The following is a 20,717-nucleotide window of genomic DNA, read 5'->3' as shown; positions in this document are numbered from 1 at the left end:
AGTCAACACCTTATTGTTAAAACAGGCTTTATGTTAGATGATTTAGTCCAACTGTCAGCTAATATAAATATTCTGAGCATATTTAAGGTAAAGTAGGTTCAGCTATGATGTTCTATAGATTAGGTATAATAAATACATTTTTGATTTACAATATTTTCAATTTATACTGGGTTTATCAGATGCAATCCCATCACAAGTTGAAGAAGAACTGTATAAAATATTATAAGTCAAAATGTTATCATAATAAAACAACTAATCATAATTGTCCAGCTAACAAACAGGGAGACAGAAAAAAGGAAATAGAGAAATGAGAAAGATAAAGAACAAAAAACAAAAATAAATAAATAAAATGACAGCCTAACATATCAAAAGATACATTATATGTAAATGATGAAAATATACCAATTAAAAGACATAGATTGACCACGTCATTAAAAAATATTACGTGGCTATATGATGTCTATAAGAAACTTATTTTAACATAATGATATATAAATATTGAAGAGTAAAAATAAGAAAAATAAATACCACTCAAATATTATTCAAAAAGAAAGCAAGAGTGTCTATGCGGATATCAGACTGAGTTCAAAGCAAAGAAAATCACCAGAGACAGAAAGGGATATTATATAATGATAAATGGTCAAGCCACCAAGACATAACAAACTGATTGAATGAAAAGCAGAAACATACAAATCCACATTTATATTTGGAGATTTCATTATCTCTTTCTCAAGAATTGGTGTAAAACAACTAGACAGGAAGTTGTAAACATTAGTCTTAACTAACGCAGTATTATAAGAAAAGGAAACAAAAGGTGAAAAGATTAAGAAAAAATAAACAAAACTATCTTTCTTTTGTTGTTGTTGTTTTTAATCTGTACACCTTTATTTTCTTTTCATGCCTTATTTGCACAGGCTAGAATTTCCAGCACTATGTTGAGGTAAAAGTGGTAAAAGCAGACATCCTTGCCTTATTCTCAGTCTTAGGAAACCATTCAGTCTTTTTTTACATTAATTGTAATGTTAATTACACGTTTGCATTGTGACTGTTTGTTTGTAGAAGTGTTTAATCAAATTCTGGGATGTCCCATCTATTACTAGTTTTCTGAGAATTTTTACCATGAATAGGTGTTAATATTGTCAAATGCTTTTCCTGCCTCAATTGATATTATTATCTTAGCTTTCTTCGTTATTATGTTAAAATAGTGGATTATATCTCAGTCTTGCATCCCTGGAATAAACTCTACTTGGTCTTGGTCATTGTGTATTATTCACTTTGTTGTTGAACCCAATGAACTAATACTTTGTTAAGAATTTCTTTGTGTCTCTATACATGAAGGATATTTGTCCAAAGTTTTGTCGTTTTTGCAGTATCTTTGGTTTTGGTGCCAAGGCAATCTGGCTTATATAAAGAAAACTACAAAACTCTGATGAAAGAAATCAAAATAGAGCTAAACAAATGGAGTTATTTCATGTTCATGAACAGTAGGACTAAATTATGTCAAGATGTCAGTTTTTCCCTACTTGATCTGTAGATCCAATACAATCCCAATAAAAATCCCAGCAAGTTATTTTGTGGATATTGACAAACTGACTCTAAAGTTCACGTGGAGAGACAAAGGAATAACCAGTACAATACTGAAGAAGAGCAAAATCAGAGAACTGATACTACCCAACTTCAAGACTTACTGTAAAGCTACAGTACTCAAGACAGTGTGTATAGTATTGGCAAAATAATAGGCAACTAGATCAATGGAACAGAACTGAAAGCTAAAAAACAGACCCACACAGTCAACTGATCTTTGACAAAGGAGCAAAGTCAATACCGTGGATAAAAGATAGTCTTTTCAATAAATTGGTGTAGACATCCACATGCAAAGAAAAAAAAATGAGTATCTAGATACAAACCTTATACTTTCACAAAAATTAACTCAAAATGGATCACAGACCTACATGTAAAATTCAAAATTATAAAACTCCTAGATGAAAACACAAAGAAAATCCAGATAACCTTAGTTTTTAGATATAACCTCAGAGATGTGATCCATTAAATAAATAATAAGCTGGACTTCATTAAATTAAAAATGTCTGCTATGTGGGGATAACTGGGTGGCTCAGTTGGTTAAATGTCCAATTTCGGCTCAGGTCATGATCTCACGGTTTGTGGGTTCGAGCCCCATGTCAGGCTCTGTACTGACAGCTCAGAGCTTGGAGCCTGCTTCGGATTCTGTGTCTCTCTCTTTGTTTGCCCTGCCCCCCCCCCCCCAACTCTGTCTCTGTCTGTCAAAAATAAATAAACATTGAAAGAAAAATTTAGTTAAAACAAAACAAAACAAAAAGTCTGTGTGAAAGATACTATCAAGAAAATGAGAAGATAACCTGTAGACTTGGAGAATATATTTGTGAAACACATAGCTGATAAAGAACTGGTACACAAAATATATAAAGAACTCTTAAAACTAAACAATAAGAAAATGAACAACCAGATTAAAAATGGGCAAAATCCCTGAGCACACACCTCACCAAAGGAGATAAACAGATGGAAAATAAACATATGAAAAGACATTTAGTATCATATGTCACAAAGATATTGTAAATTAAAACAAGATACCATTAGACACCTATTAGAATGGATAAAATCCAGAATACTGATAACACCATATGCTGGTGAAGATGTGGAGCAAAAGGAACTCTCATTCTTTGTTGGTGGGAATGGCAATTTGTCAATTTCTTACACAGCTAACCATATACACACTATATGATCCAGCATTGGTGCTTCTTGATATTTAACCAAAGGAGTTGAAAATGTATGTCCACACAAAAACCCTCACACAGATGTTTTTATCAGCTTTCTTCATAATTGCCCAAACTTGGAAACAACCAAGATGTCCTTCAGTAGGTGAATGGATAAATTATGGCACAAGCATACAATGGAATATTACTCAGCACTAAAAGGAAATTAGTTCTTCAGCCAAGAAAAACATGGAGAAACCATAAATACATATTACTAACTAAAAGCAGCAATCTGACAAGGCTTTGTACTATGTATGAACATTCTGGAACTGTATGACATTCTGGAAAAGAAAAAAATATGGATACAGTAAAAAGATCTGTTAGGGATTGAGGGAAGGGATGGTGAATCGGTGGAATACAAAGGATTCTAAGGGCAGTGAAACTACTCTATATGATAATATAATGTTGGAAACATTTATCAAAACCTATAGAATATATAACACCGAGTGAACCCTAACATAAACTATGGGCCTTAATTAATAATAATGTAACAATGTTGGTTCATCGATTATTAAAAATGTAATACATTAGTACAAGGCTGCTGATCAATTTCCAGGAACACATTCTTCTGCTTTTAAAAATCAAAACTTCGCATAGCATGAGTACAAATGGATAGCATGAAGAAAGAAGGAAACAGTTTGGTTCTAACCCTGCCTCCCAACATCTCAGAAGGGAGGATGGGGCTGCAGGCACACTTTCAGAGACTGCAAAGGTGTTCACCTAATGAATAATTATTTGTTCAAGAAACACGTTTCCTAAAACGTGTACAGGGTGAGCAGTAAGGGTGAACATCACAGTGTCATTGCTTTTATGGAATATTCTATTAAGAAGTGAAGATCATGGCTGGGTACTGGAAACTGAGTCATGAATGTTGGCTCCTTAGAGGATATGACCTGCAGTCTGAGAAGTAAAAATAATTGCCAGGAGCACCTGGTGGCTCAGTCAGTTCAGCGTCCGACTTCAGCTCAGGTCATGATTCGTGGTTTGTGGGTTTGAGCCCCGCATCAGGCTCTGTGCTGACAGCTCGGAGCACGGAGCCTGCTTTGGATTCTGTGTCTCCTTTTCTCTCTGCCCCTCCCCTGCTTGTGCTCTGTGTCTCTCTCTCAAAAATAAATAAACATTAATTTTTTTTAAAAGAAAGAAAGAAAGAACTGCCAGGTGAGGGCCTGAAAACACTTCTCCAGGATCATATTCTTTATGGTATGTGCCTCGACACATAATTCTTTGTTAGAGACAAGAAAACTAGTCTGTGAGGACAAAGGTATGAGGACTCCACAGCATTCCAGTCTTCTCAAGCAGACTGCCACCCATATTGTGTTTATTCACATATGGAACCCAAGTTCTGAATGAATGTGGAAATAACCCCAAAAGTATATCCGTGGTTCTTACTTGTGAAAATAACTTACAGCTGCCAAATTTCAGAGGGCAAGCATGGGCATCCATCGGGAAGTCCTCAAGTTGCATTGGGCATTCTGCAGAAATAGTCAAGCTGAAAAATAAGAGATGAAGACTTTTTAAATGACTCACCAATTCTGGCTATTTACCGAGCAACCACCATGTTCCATAGAGCTATATTAAGTACTTCAGTCATTATTTTAATTACCATCTTTTATGAAATTGTCTGCCTGACCCACCAAATTATATAGGTTTGCATTGAAGATGGATATCATTTAAAAATATGGCTTAAATAAAATCTAGTCAGTTCTGTGGCTTCGTATGTCTATACATACGTTACCACTTGTAAAGTAATTCCAGGTGCCTTTAAAAATGATTTATTGTTTGTTTCCCATTCCTAACTCAGAATAATCAAAACATTTCCTTGGACAAGGTTGAAATATATGTATTTTATAAAATAGTTTATAAGCTCAAGAAATATAAATGTATAATAAATTCTCAGTCCAAATTCTGACCAGAAACTGGTTACAATTATTGTGTATTGGACTGATGACATGAAACAGAGTAGATGAATTGTGTCATGACAGCAATCTTCTGGTACAACCTAATTGTTTTTAACCCATGTCTGGTCTTGCAGATAGTAATACTACTGTCTGCTACGACTGCCACCAATACTCAAACAGCAATGGACATCATATCCACCAGTTGTATGTCAGGCACTGTGATAGGTGCCTTACCTGCATTAACACATCTAATCAGAGTAGCATTATGAGATTTGTTGCTATTAACATCCAAGTTTACGAGAAAGGAAAGTGATGCATAGATATTAAAAGATCAGGACAAGGATGCAGAGCTATGAAGTCAGGGAGTAATGATTTAAGCCCAAGCCTCTGACTGCAGTGGCTTCCTGACAGCACGTCCACCACACACTAAGTAGGAATGGGTTCTGTACAATTCCAAAATTGCCATATTGTTGTGCTTTTATTTCCCTACAGACTTTACTAATTAGATAGTGAATCTAAATTTCATTAATGAGTTAATCTTCTGTTTCTTAAATTTCTTCTTCTACTATTTAAAATGAAATTAAATTGTATAGAATGAAATCAAAATATAAAATATTCACCTTTAAACAGATGTTATAGTTATATTTTTAGACAAATAATAATTCAACAAGATATTAGCACCATTGGTCCTTCCCTCTTATATTGAGTCCAGATCTTGCCTTTGTGCCCAGAGTGAGAATAAAAATGTAAAAACATTCATTTTTACCTTCACTACTTCCTCCTGTTAAAACAGATTAGCCTTCTGCTCTGAGTACCTAATTCATAGTTAATGATTACAGACAAAGAAGTCAATGTATGTATACTGTGAATGAGACAAATTTACGTGTTAGTGCAAGAAAGGTCTGTGCTGATCAAAGAGAAGAAATCCTCTGCTGTCTCTGGTTTGAGGGGCCATTCCCCCAAAGATGGAGTGACTTTTAGATGGTGTGAGTGCACATAGATGAGAACACATCATCAAAGTATGACATGCAGGCAGGGAGATGGTATTTAAAATGATATGTGGTATATGTTCATAGAAGGAATGGAAATATACAAAAGAATTTTAAAGGAGAAAACTACAAGTAGGTATCATTTCACTTGTAATTTCACTTGGTAAATTTTTTCTATATATTAAAAAAACTTTTTTAAGTTTATTTATTTTGAGGGGGGCGTAGGAGGGGCAGAGAGAGAGGGAGATAGAAAATTCCAAGCAGGCTCCATGCTGTCAGTGCAGAGCCCAATGTGGGGCTCGAACTCACAAACAGTGAGATCATGACCTGAGCTGAAGTCAGATGCTTACCCTACTGAGCCATTCGGGTGCCCCTGTACAGATAATTTTGACATGTACATGTATTTTCTTTCATTCTTGTCTTTTGTATATCTAACATTAGAACAGGTTATTTCCCACATGAAGATCTCTACATAATGATTACTTTGAAAGATGAACTATATAATTATAAGATGCAGATGTCTGGACTATATGTACGTGTGTAAATATAGAATATATAACTATATATTATACACATATAACATATATACAAATGTACATATATAATATATTTCATATTATGCATATATAATATATATTCCATATACACATACATATGTGTATGTATAACATACATACATATATATGCATATGTTTCATATTAAATCAATTATGTATAATAATAAATAATAAAATAATGTATATATATTAAACTAACTAGCTATTTTTTTTTAATTTTTTTTTTCAACGTTTATTTATTTTTGGGACAGAGAGAGACAGAGCATGAACGGGGGAGGGGCAGAGAGAGAGGGAGACACAGAATCAGAAACAGGCTCCAGGCTCTGAGCCATCAGCCCAGAGCCCGACGCGGGGCTCGAACTCCCAGACCGCGAGATCGTGACCTGGCTGAAGTCGGACGCTTAACCGACTGCGCCACCCAGGCGCCCCTAAACTAACTAGCTATTGTTAGACTTTTAGACTGTTTTACATGATAAGTAATCTGCAATGGACTTCTTCAAGCATAAACTATGTATGAGGACTATTATTAGAGACTATGAAGTGGATAAGGTAAGTATTTACTTACTAGAATTAAGAAAATTATGACTTAACAATCACAGCCTGTGAGGAAAGCCTTCAGTCAGCACAAAAGAAAATAATGTTAACTTCATTTGGTTTTTAGCGAATTTAAGAAATTTTTAAGGTAAAGCAAATAGAGGGACAGAGAACTTAAATGAGTCAAATATGTTTTAGAGAATAAATTCACACTGAACTCAGAAAATCTAGAATTTTCCTCAGAAGCAAATTTTTTAGTAAGAAAATAGAAAGTGTATATAAAGCTACAATGCCAGGTACAAAGCAATGAATGCAAAAATAAGCACAAGAAATAACAGTGCTGTAGGAGCTTGGAGGAGAACAGCTTTGATTTGGAGATTCTGTGCTGGTCTACAGCCTCTGTTCAAATATTTTAGGTGTAAGGAAGACCCTGGGCTCAGATAGTTGGGGTAGTGTGGAGTGGAGTGGAAGTGGGGATGCTTCAGGTGATTCTGGCCATCCTAGCCCAGCCACAGGTACTACAGACTTGAACCAGCAGATCCAGTTCTGCAGTCTTCAAGTTGCCCCCTACACATACAATATTGACAACTTTATGGTCCCACTCCCATCATCAGGCTGATGTGGAGATGGTCTCTCCAGGGCAGAATCTTCCCTCTAGATACTGCCACGTCTGCCAGCTCACATAACTGAACTTCTGTCCCCCAAGAAACACTTTATTGCCCACTGGGTCTAGAGGCTGACTTGAAGCCAGATCTGTTGGTTTTTTGACAGTGTGGTGAATCAGAGTTAATTTCTCTTCCTTCTGTGCTTTGTGGTGGTACTTTGTTTCTATGTCAATGGCCACTGGAGGCACCACCACCTGGCATTTCTATTGTTTGCTCCTACTTCTCAGAGAAGATCCCCTCAGAGAGACCTGACCTCCCACCTTGGAAACACTGCTCACTCCTGGATTTTTCCCTTCTCCTCATGTCTTCCTTCATTCTTGGCCAACACCCTGTATTTATGAGGTATGAGAAGCCTTTCTTTTTGCCATAGTGGTCTCAACTCTTACTAAAGACAGCATCTTCTGTCCTGCTTTATTCTGGTTCCTTGGTCCTGAGAGCTGCCTACCTTCTGAAAACCACTGCACTGACATTTAAAGATGATAAGGATTGTACACCAAGGAGTCTGCTTTCAGGATATAGCTGGAAAAGTGGAGGATGTAGTGATGGTGGGCAGAGACATGTGGACGGAATTTAGCTGAATCTAAAAAGAAGAATATGTTAAAGAAGAAATAATCCCAGTAAAAAATATAAAAATAAAAAAATATAAAAATAAAAAAATATATAAAAAAGATGATAAGGATTGTACACCAAGGAGTCTGCTTTCAGCATATAGCTGGAAAAGTGGAGGGTGTAGTGATGGTGGGCAGAGACATGTGTACAGAATTTAGCTGAATCTAAAAAGAAGAATATGTTAAAGAAGAAGTAATTCCAGTAAAAAATAAAAAAAAAATAAAAAAAATATATAAAAAGATGGTAATTCTACAATTGCTATCTCAATAAATGATATCATTAAAGCCTCATGGATTGTTCCCCCATTTTAACAGACTTCCTTAGGATTAGAGTTCCAAACACTGGAAAAATATATGATAGTGTCTTTCTTCTAAAGGATGAACGCATTATTCAGCTAAATCCCCTTAAGTAAATGTTTCAGCCTCAGTAGGGGAACAACATTTAAATTTTTTATCCCTTTAAACATTTCAAAAATGGCCTATGCTTTCATAATACAAAAAAATATATATCTCTAGGTAAGAGTGAGCCTTCCATTGATGGGGTCTCTGAAATATAGAGTACCTTGATGTATAACCAACCTCCTTCATAGAGAATTGAGATCAAAGCACTCTATGGAATAATGGATTGTCCTAGCTCAAAGGAGTCAGACTACCTACCAGAAACCTTCACTTTTCAGTTGAAGGAAATGAAGCCCAAAAGGTTAAGAAATATGCCTTACAGAAAAACTTCTCTAAACTACTGGTAGATCCAAAAATCCAGCATTTCCACACTCCTGCCCCAGAGGTCAAATTTCTATTTTGCTCCTAATCTCTGTTAAGACATTCAAGCATTAACTTATTGAAACAAGCATCCCAATTTTCAACAACATTTTAATTTTAGGGTCAAGAAATGACATTTTGTGAGTTAAAATATTTGCTTCAACTTGGATTTGTATCATCCTAATCAAGGGTTTAGGGTCCTAAACTCACTAAAGAATTCTCTGCTTGACCAGGGGAAGGTCACAGTGGAGAGAACTTTAAATGGTTAAAACAGTGAAATTCTAGAGTAGCTTTGCCATTAACTAACAGTTTTACCTTTGTAAAACTGTCTAACTTCTCTGGTCCAGTCTTCCCATTTGAAAAAGAGACATAATAACAGTTGTTTTTACTCTCTGAGAAAAAAAAAATACTTAAGTGTGAAAAGGGGGTTAGTCTCTAGCTTCCCACCCAATATTCTCTTCAGATTTGAGCGTTTTCATTTATATGAAAACACTGCATCAGTGCAGTAGAAGATGTGGTGGTGGTAGGCAGAAAAATGGTCCTACAAAGATGCCCATGTCCTTACCCCTCAAACCCCCAAACCTATAGATACATTACTTTAAATGGCAAAGGAACTTTGCAGATATATTAAATTAAGGCCCTTGGGACAGGGGGGAATATCCTGGTTTATCCATATAAGCCCAGTATAATCACAAGGGTTATTTTGAGAGGGAGGCAGGAGTATCAGGAGATGTGATGTGAAAAGGAGATGTGATGGCAGAAGCAGAGGTCAGAGTCTGTGGACATGAACTCAGGAATACAGGTGGCTTCTAGAAGCTGGAAGAGGCAAAGAACAGATTCTCACCTAGAGAAATCAGAAAGAATGCAAACCTACCTACAACTTGTTTTAACCTTGTAAGACCCTTTTGGACTTCTGACTTCCAGAACTATCAGGAAATGAATTACTTGTGTTTTAGCCACTAAATTTGTGATAATTTGTTACAGCATCAATAGGAAAATAATGCAAAGTTTTGTACTTATAAGTGAGGTACTACTGTAACAAATACCTAAAAGTGTGAAAATAAGTTTGGAATTGGGCAGTAGGCAGATGCTGAAATTCATATAGAGATTTACAATACATAAAACTTTCCTTCCTTGAACAGATTGCTAATTGAAACATGGATGTTAATTATTCTGTGCTGAAGACCTGCAAGGAAGTGAGGTGTATGGCAGAGAAAACTGACAATACATGGTCATAAAGACACTGTTGATAGGAATATGGACATCAAAGATCTTGCAGACAAAGGCTCAAAAGGAAATGAGGAACATGCTATTGGAAACTAACTGGAAAAAATGAGATCTTTCTTATATAGTGACAGAAAACTTAGCTGATTTATATTTATAATTATGTGGAAAGCAAAACTTACAAGCAATTGTAGTAGGCTAAATAATGACCCCCAAAGATATCAGATCCTAATTCTGGGAAGTTGTAAACACTATCTTACATGGAAAAAGGGTCTTTGTAGATGTGATGTAAGTTAAGGGTCCAGAGATGGGGAGATTATCTAGGTGGGCACTAAATGCAGTCACAAGGATTCTTACACGAGAAAAGTAAAAGTAGATTACAACATACATAGAAAAATATAGGTGATGCATGAAAGCAGAGGGTGGTTTAAAGATGCTATTTGCTTCTGGCTTTGAAGATGTAGGAAGATGCCCTGAGACAAGGAATGCAAAGTATGCAGCTCTACAAACTAGAAAAGGCAAGAAAATGGATTCTTCCCTAGAACCTCTAGAGGAAATATGGCCCTGACACCTTGATTTTGCCCTTTGACACAGATTTCAGATTTATGGCTCCAGAAGCATAAAAGAATAAATGTGTGCTGTTTTAATCCACCAAGTTAGTGGTAATTTATTACAGCAGTCATAGGAGACTGATACAATGATGAATTTGGATATTTAGATGAAATTTCCAAGCAAAGTGTTGAAGTTGTGTCCTGTTTTCTTCCTCTTGCTTATAGTAAAACATGAGAAGGAAAAGATAGGTTGAGGGAAGAACTGACAACAAAAAGGGGACCAGGACTTGATGATTTGGGAAATTCTCAGATTATCTGGGTTGCAAAAGATGCTATAATTAGGAGATTCACTGTCAGGAAAGAATGCTCTTAAAATAAAGACTAGGGTGTGGCTGGGCGACCTTTTGCTAAAGCCTCAAAAGTGTCAAAAGGTCAGAGTATGCAGTCACACAGTAAGTAGGCTCTTTGAGATTAGGTGTGTGACTCCTGAGTCCCCTTAATCATGTAAACAAAAGCCAGGAATAAAGACTAGATTATTAACGAAAGATTTATGTAGGAACCTCTTATCTAATGGTGTGAATTCTTGAGACACACATAGGGAACCCACAAGACTTCTGAGAATTTTATACCAGCAGAAACACTGCCAATTTGTACTGAAAAGGACAGAGAGAGGGAATAGTGCTTCATTTTTTCCTGACATTTTCTCCTCTTTCAAATGGGAATATCTGCAATTGTTATACGCCTGTCCAGCCATTTGATCTTGGGAACAGAAACTTGTTTCTTGAGTTCCACAAATTCATAGATGGGAAGGAATTGCACTCAGAGTAGATCATACCCAGATCCTCTTGTATAGCTGACTTAGATAACTCAGATTTGGAACTTTTGAACTGGCAAGATTTGGGTGAGATTATGGACTTTAATTTAACAGCTGTAACGAATTTTGAATTTTGGAGATATTGGGATGGGGTTAATTATTTTGCATGTCAGACATACATGAGTTTTGAAGGGGACCAGAACACAGATTGTGGTAGGCAAAATAATAACCAAGGTGTCCTGTCCTAATCCTTCCTACCTACCAGAGCCAAAGGAACTTTTCAGATGGATGGTATTAAAGCTTTTGAGATGGGGAGATTATCCTGGGTATTCAGGTGAGCCCAATGTAATCACAGGACTACTTATAAGAAGGAAACAGAATCAGAATCAGAGAAAGATGTGATTATGGAAGGAGTGATGGGCCAAGGAAGGCACACATCTTCTAGAAGCTGGAAAAGGAAAAATATATTCTTCCCTAGAGAATCTGAAAGAAACACAGTCTTGCCAAAAGCTTGGTTTTAGCCGTGTAAAACCTGTTTTATACTTTTGGTATCCAGAGCAGTGAATAATAAATATAAACTGTCTTATGGCATTATATTTGTGGTAATTTGTTACAGTGGCAATAGGAAATAAATATAGTAGTCTCCCCCTCACCAAATAAATAGTATTACTAATCAAATAACCAGTCGTTAGTGTGCTGAACAGCAACCCCATGTATATTTTGTTTTTTTAAAAAAACTTTATTTATTTTGAGAGAGAGAGAGAAAGAGAGAGAGAGAGAGAACCCATGCAAGCAGGGGAGGGGCAGAGAGAGAGGGAGATAGAGAATCCCAAGCAGTCTCCACCCTGTCAGTGCAGAGCCTGACACAGGGCTCAGTCTCCCAAACTGTGAGATCATGACCTCAGCTGAAATTAAGAGTCAGATGCTTACCAACTAAGCCACCCTGGCACCCTCCCATGTATATCTTAAAACAATTTTCCAATGTTAAAAAATAAATTTGGTAATATTAGCCAATATATAAACATCTCACAAAGTGCTTGCTACAATGAAAACTCAGACCTTGACAATGAAATAGCATTTCATGCAAAATGTCCTGGCTTGGTCAGTTTTTGAACTGTACACCATTTACATGCGTTATATTCACTCAGTGGAAACATAACTTCTCTAGAAAGATGTTACAGTGACTCTCAGGCAATATATGAAATTTATTTGGGGACTCTTAGAATTAAATAGTTCTAATGATTGGTGTTATGGGAAAGAAATAAGGCGCAAATTGGTCGTTATACTTTTCTAGCCCAGTGAGTCTTTGTAAAGAACAGATGAATGCTTACTGTAGATAACTTTATATTTACCATATCTGTTCCCTTATGAAAGGCTTCAGGGTTTGGAGATGGAGCAAAGATAATGCTACTCACCTGGCATTCCTGCCGGCAGCATCTTTACATCTTGTACTGTAGCCTTATCGTGCTGCCTCTCGTGTGGGGCTGTGAGGGACCTTTTAACCCTTTAGTAGGGATGCTGCTAGAGAGTTCTTCCTGCTCTATAGCTAAGTTACATCCTCAAAGTTGATGGAACTGTATATTTATACTGCATGTGAGAAGCATCTTTTCTGCTGTGAGGGGGTGTCTGAAAGGAAGCCCAGCTCTGAGGGGCATATATGCCTCCTCTTCCTATATTTGACTCACCTCTAGATTAGCAAATGAAGAGAGGTCTGTTCATGCATTCAATTACAGAAAATTGATATTTTTTATTAATACAAATATGTATATATAGTATATATATAATTATAAGTTATATACATTTAATAAGTCACTAGTGATAGGAATACAGATAGCGCTATTTCTCCTTCAGAAATTTTCCTTTGATATCTTCCTGATGCCAAAACCCTGTCCCACTAGAACTTTCTCCAATGTATGCCTGACTTCAAAAAAAAAAAAAAAACTGCAAATTTTTCATCAAATAAAAGAATGCAAGAAAGCACTGGTCTTCTTATAAACAATCACTACTAACATGATGCACCATGCATACTGTTGGTTAGTTAGGAATTACCAGTTCTTGGGAACCTAGCCACAATTTACAGTAATGTGTTTAGGAAAAAGGTATTCTTTGTTTTTCCCCCCTTCAGCACGTTTTATTAACAAAGCTTAACGTTATGCCAGTTGGCAAAAGAGAAATGTTTACAGGATCCATCTCTCCTACCAGGGCAGGCAACAAAGTGTGTTTTTGGAGTGGAGAGGCAGGACATTGTTAACTGACATATTGGTATCTTCCACTTTCCTTCCTTTTTAAAAAATAATTTATATATTTAAATTCAAATTAGTTAACATATTAACATACAGTGTGGTATTGGTTTCAGGAGTAGAGCCCAGTGATTCTTCACTTACATATGACACCCAGAGTTCATCTGTACAAGTGCCCTACTCAATGCTCATCACCCATTTAGCCCATCTCCCACCCTCCTCCCCTCCAACACCCTCTTTTTATTCTCTGTATTTAAAAGTCCCTTATGGTTTGTCTCCCTCTCTGTTTTTACTTTATTTTTCCTTCCCTTATCCTATGTTCATCTGTTTTGTTTATTAAATTCTACATATGAGTGAAATCATATGATATTTGTCTTTCTCTGACTTACTTCGCTTAGCACAATACACTCTAGTGGAGAAAAATGTATTCTAAAGTTCAGTCAACTATATAAAAACTGAAATTTTAAAATCTAAACATTGTCAAGCTGGGAACAAGTTATTTTGGAAGCCCAAGGTGATTGGCAGGCTCATCCATTTCCTTGACTTTTTACTAACTGTACAGTGCGTACTGGTCCCTTCTGTGATAGTTGTAGGCCTACTGCAACTGGATTTGGTCTAGACCAAAACTGCAAGCCTAGTTGCTTTCATGGCTGGGACATTGTGCTTGTCCTGGGTAGCCAAACTCCTAAGGGATCTTCACCTTAGCACTAACCCTGCCCCTACACAAATCACAGGCAGGGTTTTTGCCTGTGATCAAAAACGGATGAGATACCAAATTTGCGAGTGGTTGGTGAAGTATGGGAATGGGAAGTAGCTAGTGGAGAGCTAAAAGTGACCTGCTTAAAATGTAATAGAATTTAAATTCAGTGAAGAGCAACCTTGTAAAAAGCAGAATTTAGAGAATTACCTGAAAGGTCAGATAAGAATACACTAAAATGATGAGTGTTCTGGTTTATACAATTGTAGAGTTTCATCCTTTCAAAAAAATCTGTTATTGAGATAACATAAATGTTTCCTTTTTAGCAATAGATCCAACTTCTACAACTTACTTCAAGCTTGAGTTACAGATTTCATTAGTCAGTTCATTGTTCATTTTCTACTCTGTTTGTTAATGTTTATTCAATTTTGAGAGATAGAGAGAGCCCAAGTGGGGAGGGGCAGAGACAGGGAGACAGAGAAGTCCCAGCAGGCTCTGCGCTGAGGCTTGACCTCATGAAACATGAGATCATGACCTGAGCTGAAATCAGGAGTTGGACACTTTAACAAACTTGAGCTACCCAGGTGCCCCTCATTTTGTACTCTTGATGTAATAGGAACATCCATGAGACCAACCATCGTAATTATACTGGACTAAAAATTCTCTCTAAACTTTGCATTCCTCTTCAATTGTTGGAAATAAGATGTCAGCAATTCTCATTTATGTTGGGAAAACTAGCATATGTGAGATAATTTTGCAAAGTTAGCATATTTTTTATCAAAAGGGGACAAACTTTATTGATATATTTTGATTAATATGGCTGGTATCTATTCTTAATACTCATATTTCTTAGGAAGGCTCTGTAATAATTAATGTGAGCATATAAATATTCTGTTTAAATTTTTATATGTATTCACATGTCCAGCAATAATCCTTCTTACTAGATCAAATATAAAAAAATAAAGACAAGCCTGAACAATAAAAACGTTGCAAAAAAGGAAGAGCACAAATATGCAAAGAAGTTCCTTTCTCAAAATAAAAATCAAATATGTCTTTAATAATAAAGTATAAGGCCAACAATACCATAATGGAGGAGAAAGCAGATAGAAGAGGCAGTGGAATCAAACAGACCCTTCAACTCTCATCTCAGTCTCCATGTACTTACTGTGTTACTCAACTATCTTGGGCATAAACTATCATCTAAAAGGGATTATAAAGTTTATTATACAGTGCTGTTTTAAGCCCTGAATATAAATATGTAATACAATGCCTGACACATGATAGATGTTTTAAAAATTCTAGGAAAGAAGTAAAAGTGACATCATCAAAAGTAGTGAATTAAGGAACATGCACAAATGCAATGAGTAAGGTGACAAAAACTGTCAGCATATATATATATATATATTTTTTTTTACAAAACTAGAATCTAATAAAGAACTTACAACAGCCAGGAGAATAATTAATGAAGAAAAAGAATACCTGAATTTTAGTGAGCAAGCTCTTTGGTATTTGAACTTATTCTGTTACCAGTCCCCATTTTCTAGCTCTGCAGTGGCCTTGAAAATGGCAGCATGCATTCCTGCTGGTTGCTGGTAAGAGGAGCAGAAGGTGGATTGCTGAAGGAATGACTCAGAGATTTCCAGGGCTGGGGTGTCCTCTAAGGGATCATTTGTTCAAAACATTTAAATACAAATATATTCACTGCAGCCATGGTGCAATGTATACAGCTGGGCAAGCAAAAGACAGACTGAAAAATCTAGGAAGGAGAGGCTAGGGAAAGAAACTCTTGGGGAAGTAAGGGCTGGAAAGCTCCACATATTCCAGAGAATCTAGAAAAATGTGTGCATGCCCAGGATTGGATGCATGTTTAGAAAAGACCCAAGAAGACTAAATTCTCATCTTCAGCTGACCTAAAGGCATTGCACAAGCAAGACATGAAAGCTATGGAAGTTGTAAACTGCCTAAGTAATGAAGGAGTGCCCAACACACACAGAACTTAGCTGCAAAGACTAAGAGAGTTTTCATTTTTTGGGCATTGTTCCAAGTTTTAATAACATACATAAATACAAATGCCAGGATTATTATATTTTTGTTTATAACCCCTCTCTTATCCTATATGATTTAAAAGACAAATTCATAACATGAGAATTATAAATCTATGTTTGTGACCACATTATATTAAAAGATCTAATTTGTTACAGTAGAAATATAAAGGAACAAAGCTATATGAGCAAAGTTTATATATATCACTGAAACTAAGTTGGTATTAATTCAAACGTGATTGTCATGAATTTGGATGTTAATTTAAATCCAGAGTAACCTCTAAGAAAATAATTAAAAATATATACAGTAAGAGAAATGTGAGAGAATTAAAATGGTACACTAGGGAAAAATGAATTGAACACAAAAGAAGATACTAATAAAAGAATTAAGAAATAAAAAAGAAGACATACAGAAAGCAAACAGAAAAAAGGCAAAGTCTTTTCTTGTCAGTAATTATATTAAATATAAATGGAGTAAAACTTCAATTAACAGCAAGAGACTCATAGAATCAATAAAGAAATATGAACTATGCTGTCTGCAACAGCAGACAATATGATAAATTGAAAATGAAAACATAAAAAAAGACATTCTATTCAAACAATAATAAAAAGAGAACTTTAAGACCAAATTTGTTATAAAAGACAAAGAAAGACACTATACAATGATAAAAGGCTCAAACTATCAAGAATATATAGAAAGTATACACATAGATGAACCTCACTTCATTACATCACTTTCAATAATGGTTAGGAAAACTGGACAGAGTATTGACCAGAAAACAGAAGACTGAAACAGAAGACACTATAAACCAATGAAACCAAACAGCCATATATAGAACACTCCATCCAACAACAGCAGAATATACTTTTTTTTTTTTTAAAGAGCACATGGAACGTGATTCAGGATAGACCATGTGTTCAGTCACAAAACAAGTTTCAATAAATTTAAACATATTGAAATCATACAAAGAATTTCTTGTGATCATAATGGATAAACCTAAAAATGAGTAACAGAAGGAAATATGAAAATTTCACCCCATGTAGAAGTTAAACAACACATTCCTAAATAACAAATGAATCTAAACTAAATCACAAGAGAAATAAGAACACATCTTTGAGATGAATGGAAATAAAAAACACAGCATACCAAACCTTATGACATGCAACAAAGGCAGTCCTCAAAATGAAATTTAGAGCTGTAAATGCTTAAATTAAAAAAGAAGAAAAATCTCATAGCAACAACCTAATTTCATATATTAAGTACTGGAAAAAGGAAAGCAAATTAAACCCAAAGCTAATTGAAGGAAGAAAATATTAAGACAGGATAAATTATATAAAGAACAGAAAAACAACAGCCTACTGGGCTTACAAAGAGGTCTTAGAGCTTAGGGCATAGCACATGCTAAGTAGTGATGTGAAAGCTCTCAGGGACATCAACACCAGTGCCAGTCTTTCACACTAAAGATGCTGCTGTTTTCAATTCCTGAATCTCTTCTTTCAGATTTCTGAATGCTCTACATAATGAGTGGGAAATTTTAGCTACTTTTAGAATGTTATTTAATATGTTTTAATAACCTAGTATCTTTTCAATGATGACACCACATCCTTCTTTTGGGGAGCTAATATAAAGTATAGTGTTGCAGCATGTGGGTGCAAAGACAGACACTTGATGTACTAAGTGATGCTAAGAAGACTGAGTTCAAGGGTGGCCACATCAGAGTGGCAGCCTGCATCCTCTATGATGCAAGGGCTTGGGCTGTTTTCTGTTGGCCTTTATTTACTGAGCAAAGAGGATTTCCTTTTCTATACTCAGAGACTTGACAGTGATTTTCTACCTGCCAATCATTTCTCTCAATTTTAATCACTGTGGTTTTCCTCTCAATCTCTTCTTCATAATTCACATTTAAAAATGCTCTATTTTCTACTATGGCAAATTCCTTGTTTTATTGAGGTGTAGGAGACACACTAATATTTTATTAGGTCAGGTATATATATATATATATATATATATATATATATATAATGATTCAACAATTCTACACACTATGAAATGCTCACCACGATGAATATAGTTACTATTTGTTACCATACAGCTATTACAATATTATTCATTACATTCCCTATGCTGTACTTTTCATCTCCATGACTTATTTATTTTATAACAGGAAGTCCATACATCTTAATCTTCTTTGTCTATTTTACCCATCCCTGCACGCATCTCCCCCCTGCCCACCATCAGTTTGTTGTCTGTATTTATGAGCCTGTTTCTGTTTTTTTGTTCATTTTTTTATGAATGGATAAAGAGTACATGCTATATATGCATATACACACACATGTAATGTAATATTAGTTACTGTGCCATAAAATAAAAATGAAATCTTACCATTTATAACAACGTGGATGGACCTAGAGGGAATTGTGCTAAGTGAAATAAGTTAGAAAAAGACAAATACTATATGACCTCACTTACATGTGGAATCTATAGAAACTCATTTTGTGACAGTCTATAATTCCTACAAAGCACATAAATATTCTAGATTATCTGGAGTTTCTGTGAATCAAGAAAGGCTTCAGGTTTCTCTCACTATTCTTCAAATTACTAAGTTCAAGCCTACCAGTACCCAAGGATCATCAACTTATAAAAGGTGAATTATTTTAGAAAAGGTGATAAAACAAGCACTACAAAATTCCTCCATGGGTCAGCCATGTCCTCAGTACACAGTGGATTCCCTAAAAGTGGCATTGATTGGTCTAAACCATGCTAGCTAGGTAAATGGTGGTCCCTGGAAGAGCCAGTGCAGTATGGTAGAGAAATAATAAAAAGCAGCAGTGATATACAAAACCAGCTGGTTAACAAAAAGTAGGGAATCAGTCACAATTTTAAAACTCTGGGATGAGTTTCAGAACTTGGCAGGATGTACATTAGGGTATGGTATCCTGTGGGCCATTAATCAGGGCTTGACTGTGTTTAAAGTATATAGGTAGATAGACAGTAGTTGGACCCATAGAAGCAGATCAGTTTTCAGAGAAGAAAACCAAAAGTGACACTAGAAGACAAAACACTAGAGGAACCCTACTTTCTGTTAGCCCCAGCTACGTCTGTATGTCCACACAACCAAGTCTCAGTTAAATTATGTACAGCATAATATATGGGCAAAATATATACCCAACCTCCTCTAGAGACAGCACACAACACACCTTGAGTGGCTATGAATAACAGATGTTAGCATCCTTCCTAGTGAGCAAGGAAAGGAATAGTTCTGGTGACCGGAGGTTACAGGAAAATACAAGCAGTGAAGAATAATGAATGTTTTAGTGCCCCAGTGTTCTGAAGGCCAAGAGATGAAGATGAAGGAAAACTGAGGGGAAACTGGATGTGACTGGGAAAAGATCCTTGCCAACCTTGGACCTGCTGTTATAAATAGGTGACAAAGAAAGGGCTAAAGCCCAAAGCTGTGAGTAAACGCGTGTTGTTCTGTGCATAATGCGGGCTGTACACAGAAGCACCTCCTGTGTGAGGCTCCAGCCCAGGCAGATATTGTGTCAGGAACCTTGCCTGCACCCATCTCATTGATGACTCTGACTCAAGGAGATTCTATAGTGACTGTTCTAATCTTCCCGGGAACCAGACTCTGAGAGATGATGTTGCCCGGTGAAGTGGCAGAGCCAGACTACTGCCAGCCTGTCTGATGAATAAAGTTTATGGACCAGACACATGGTTAGTCTCTTTCTCCTTAAGTAGCCCAAGTGTTCAGAGAGAATTGTAGTCATTACATGGAAACATGGATCCCTTCCAGAAGGGTTTTATTTTTGTGTTTTTTTTTTTTTTTCTGAAGTGAATGCTGTAGCTGCTGTACATGGTGGTCCCCATGCCATAGGTCCAAGCCTTCTGCACCCTGCTGTCTGGGGAAGGACTTTCTCACCTGGCGACTTTTTTTTTAGTCCTTTACTACTGTTTCATTAAGGATTTTTACATTTGACTTCTATTTTAGAAGTGTGTAATTTTACAAGTTATGTGAATAAAATCCCAAGATACGATGAAGAAGTTTTTTTTTTTCCTTCTATAATATACAGACCTAGCATTATTATAAAAATATTCAAAACTGACCTAGCCCTTATTTTTCACCTGGTGATTTTGACATGGCTTCTGACCTCATGACTTCCTCTTCTATTAAATGGAAATGGTGGTTCCTAGTCCTACACAGATATGTGAGGAGGAAAGGAGATATGTGGCCTATATGGGTGGCCAGGAAAGGGTCTGATCCTTTCCTTAAAATTTCCCACAGCCCAAAGTAAAAGTAACTAGCCCCAAATATAGGGATCCTTTGAATCAGCCCCTGTCCATCA

At 36.1% G+C, this 20,717-nt stretch overlaps 2 protein-coding genes across 2 annotated transcripts in view; one reads left to right on the top strand and one right to left on the bottom strand.

Annotated features, from left to right (window-relative positions):
* Nucleotides 1-20,717, top strand: part of GABRB3 (gamma-aminobutyric acid type A receptor subunit beta3) — a 474,786-nt gene that overhangs the window by 17,680 nt on the left and 436,389 nt on the right. The window lies entirely within an intron of this gene.
* The window catches only part of GABRA5 (gamma-aminobutyric acid type A receptor subunit alpha5), an 81,709-nt gene that overhangs the window by 26,372 nt on the left and 34,620 nt on the right, over nucleotides 1-20,717 (bottom strand). Inside the window, exon 6 of the mRNA XM_043554900.1 lies at nucleotides 4,199-4,281. Coding sequence (XP_043410835.1) covers nucleotides 4,199-4,281 — 83 coding nt within the window. The remainder of the gene's footprint in view (nucleotides 1-4,198; nucleotides 4,282-20,717) is intronic.

The sequence above is a fragment of the Prionailurus bengalensis genome, chromosome B3 (genome assembly GCF_016509475.1).
Source record: "Prionailurus bengalensis isolate Pbe53 chromosome B3, Fcat_Pben_1.1_paternal_pri, whole genome shotgun sequence".
Lineage (NCBI taxonomy): Eukaryota > Metazoa > Chordata > Mammalia > Carnivora > Felidae > Prionailurus > Prionailurus bengalensis.
The sequence above is the reverse complement of the archived record's forward strand: the minus strand, read 5'-3'. Positions and strand labels throughout refer to the sequence as shown.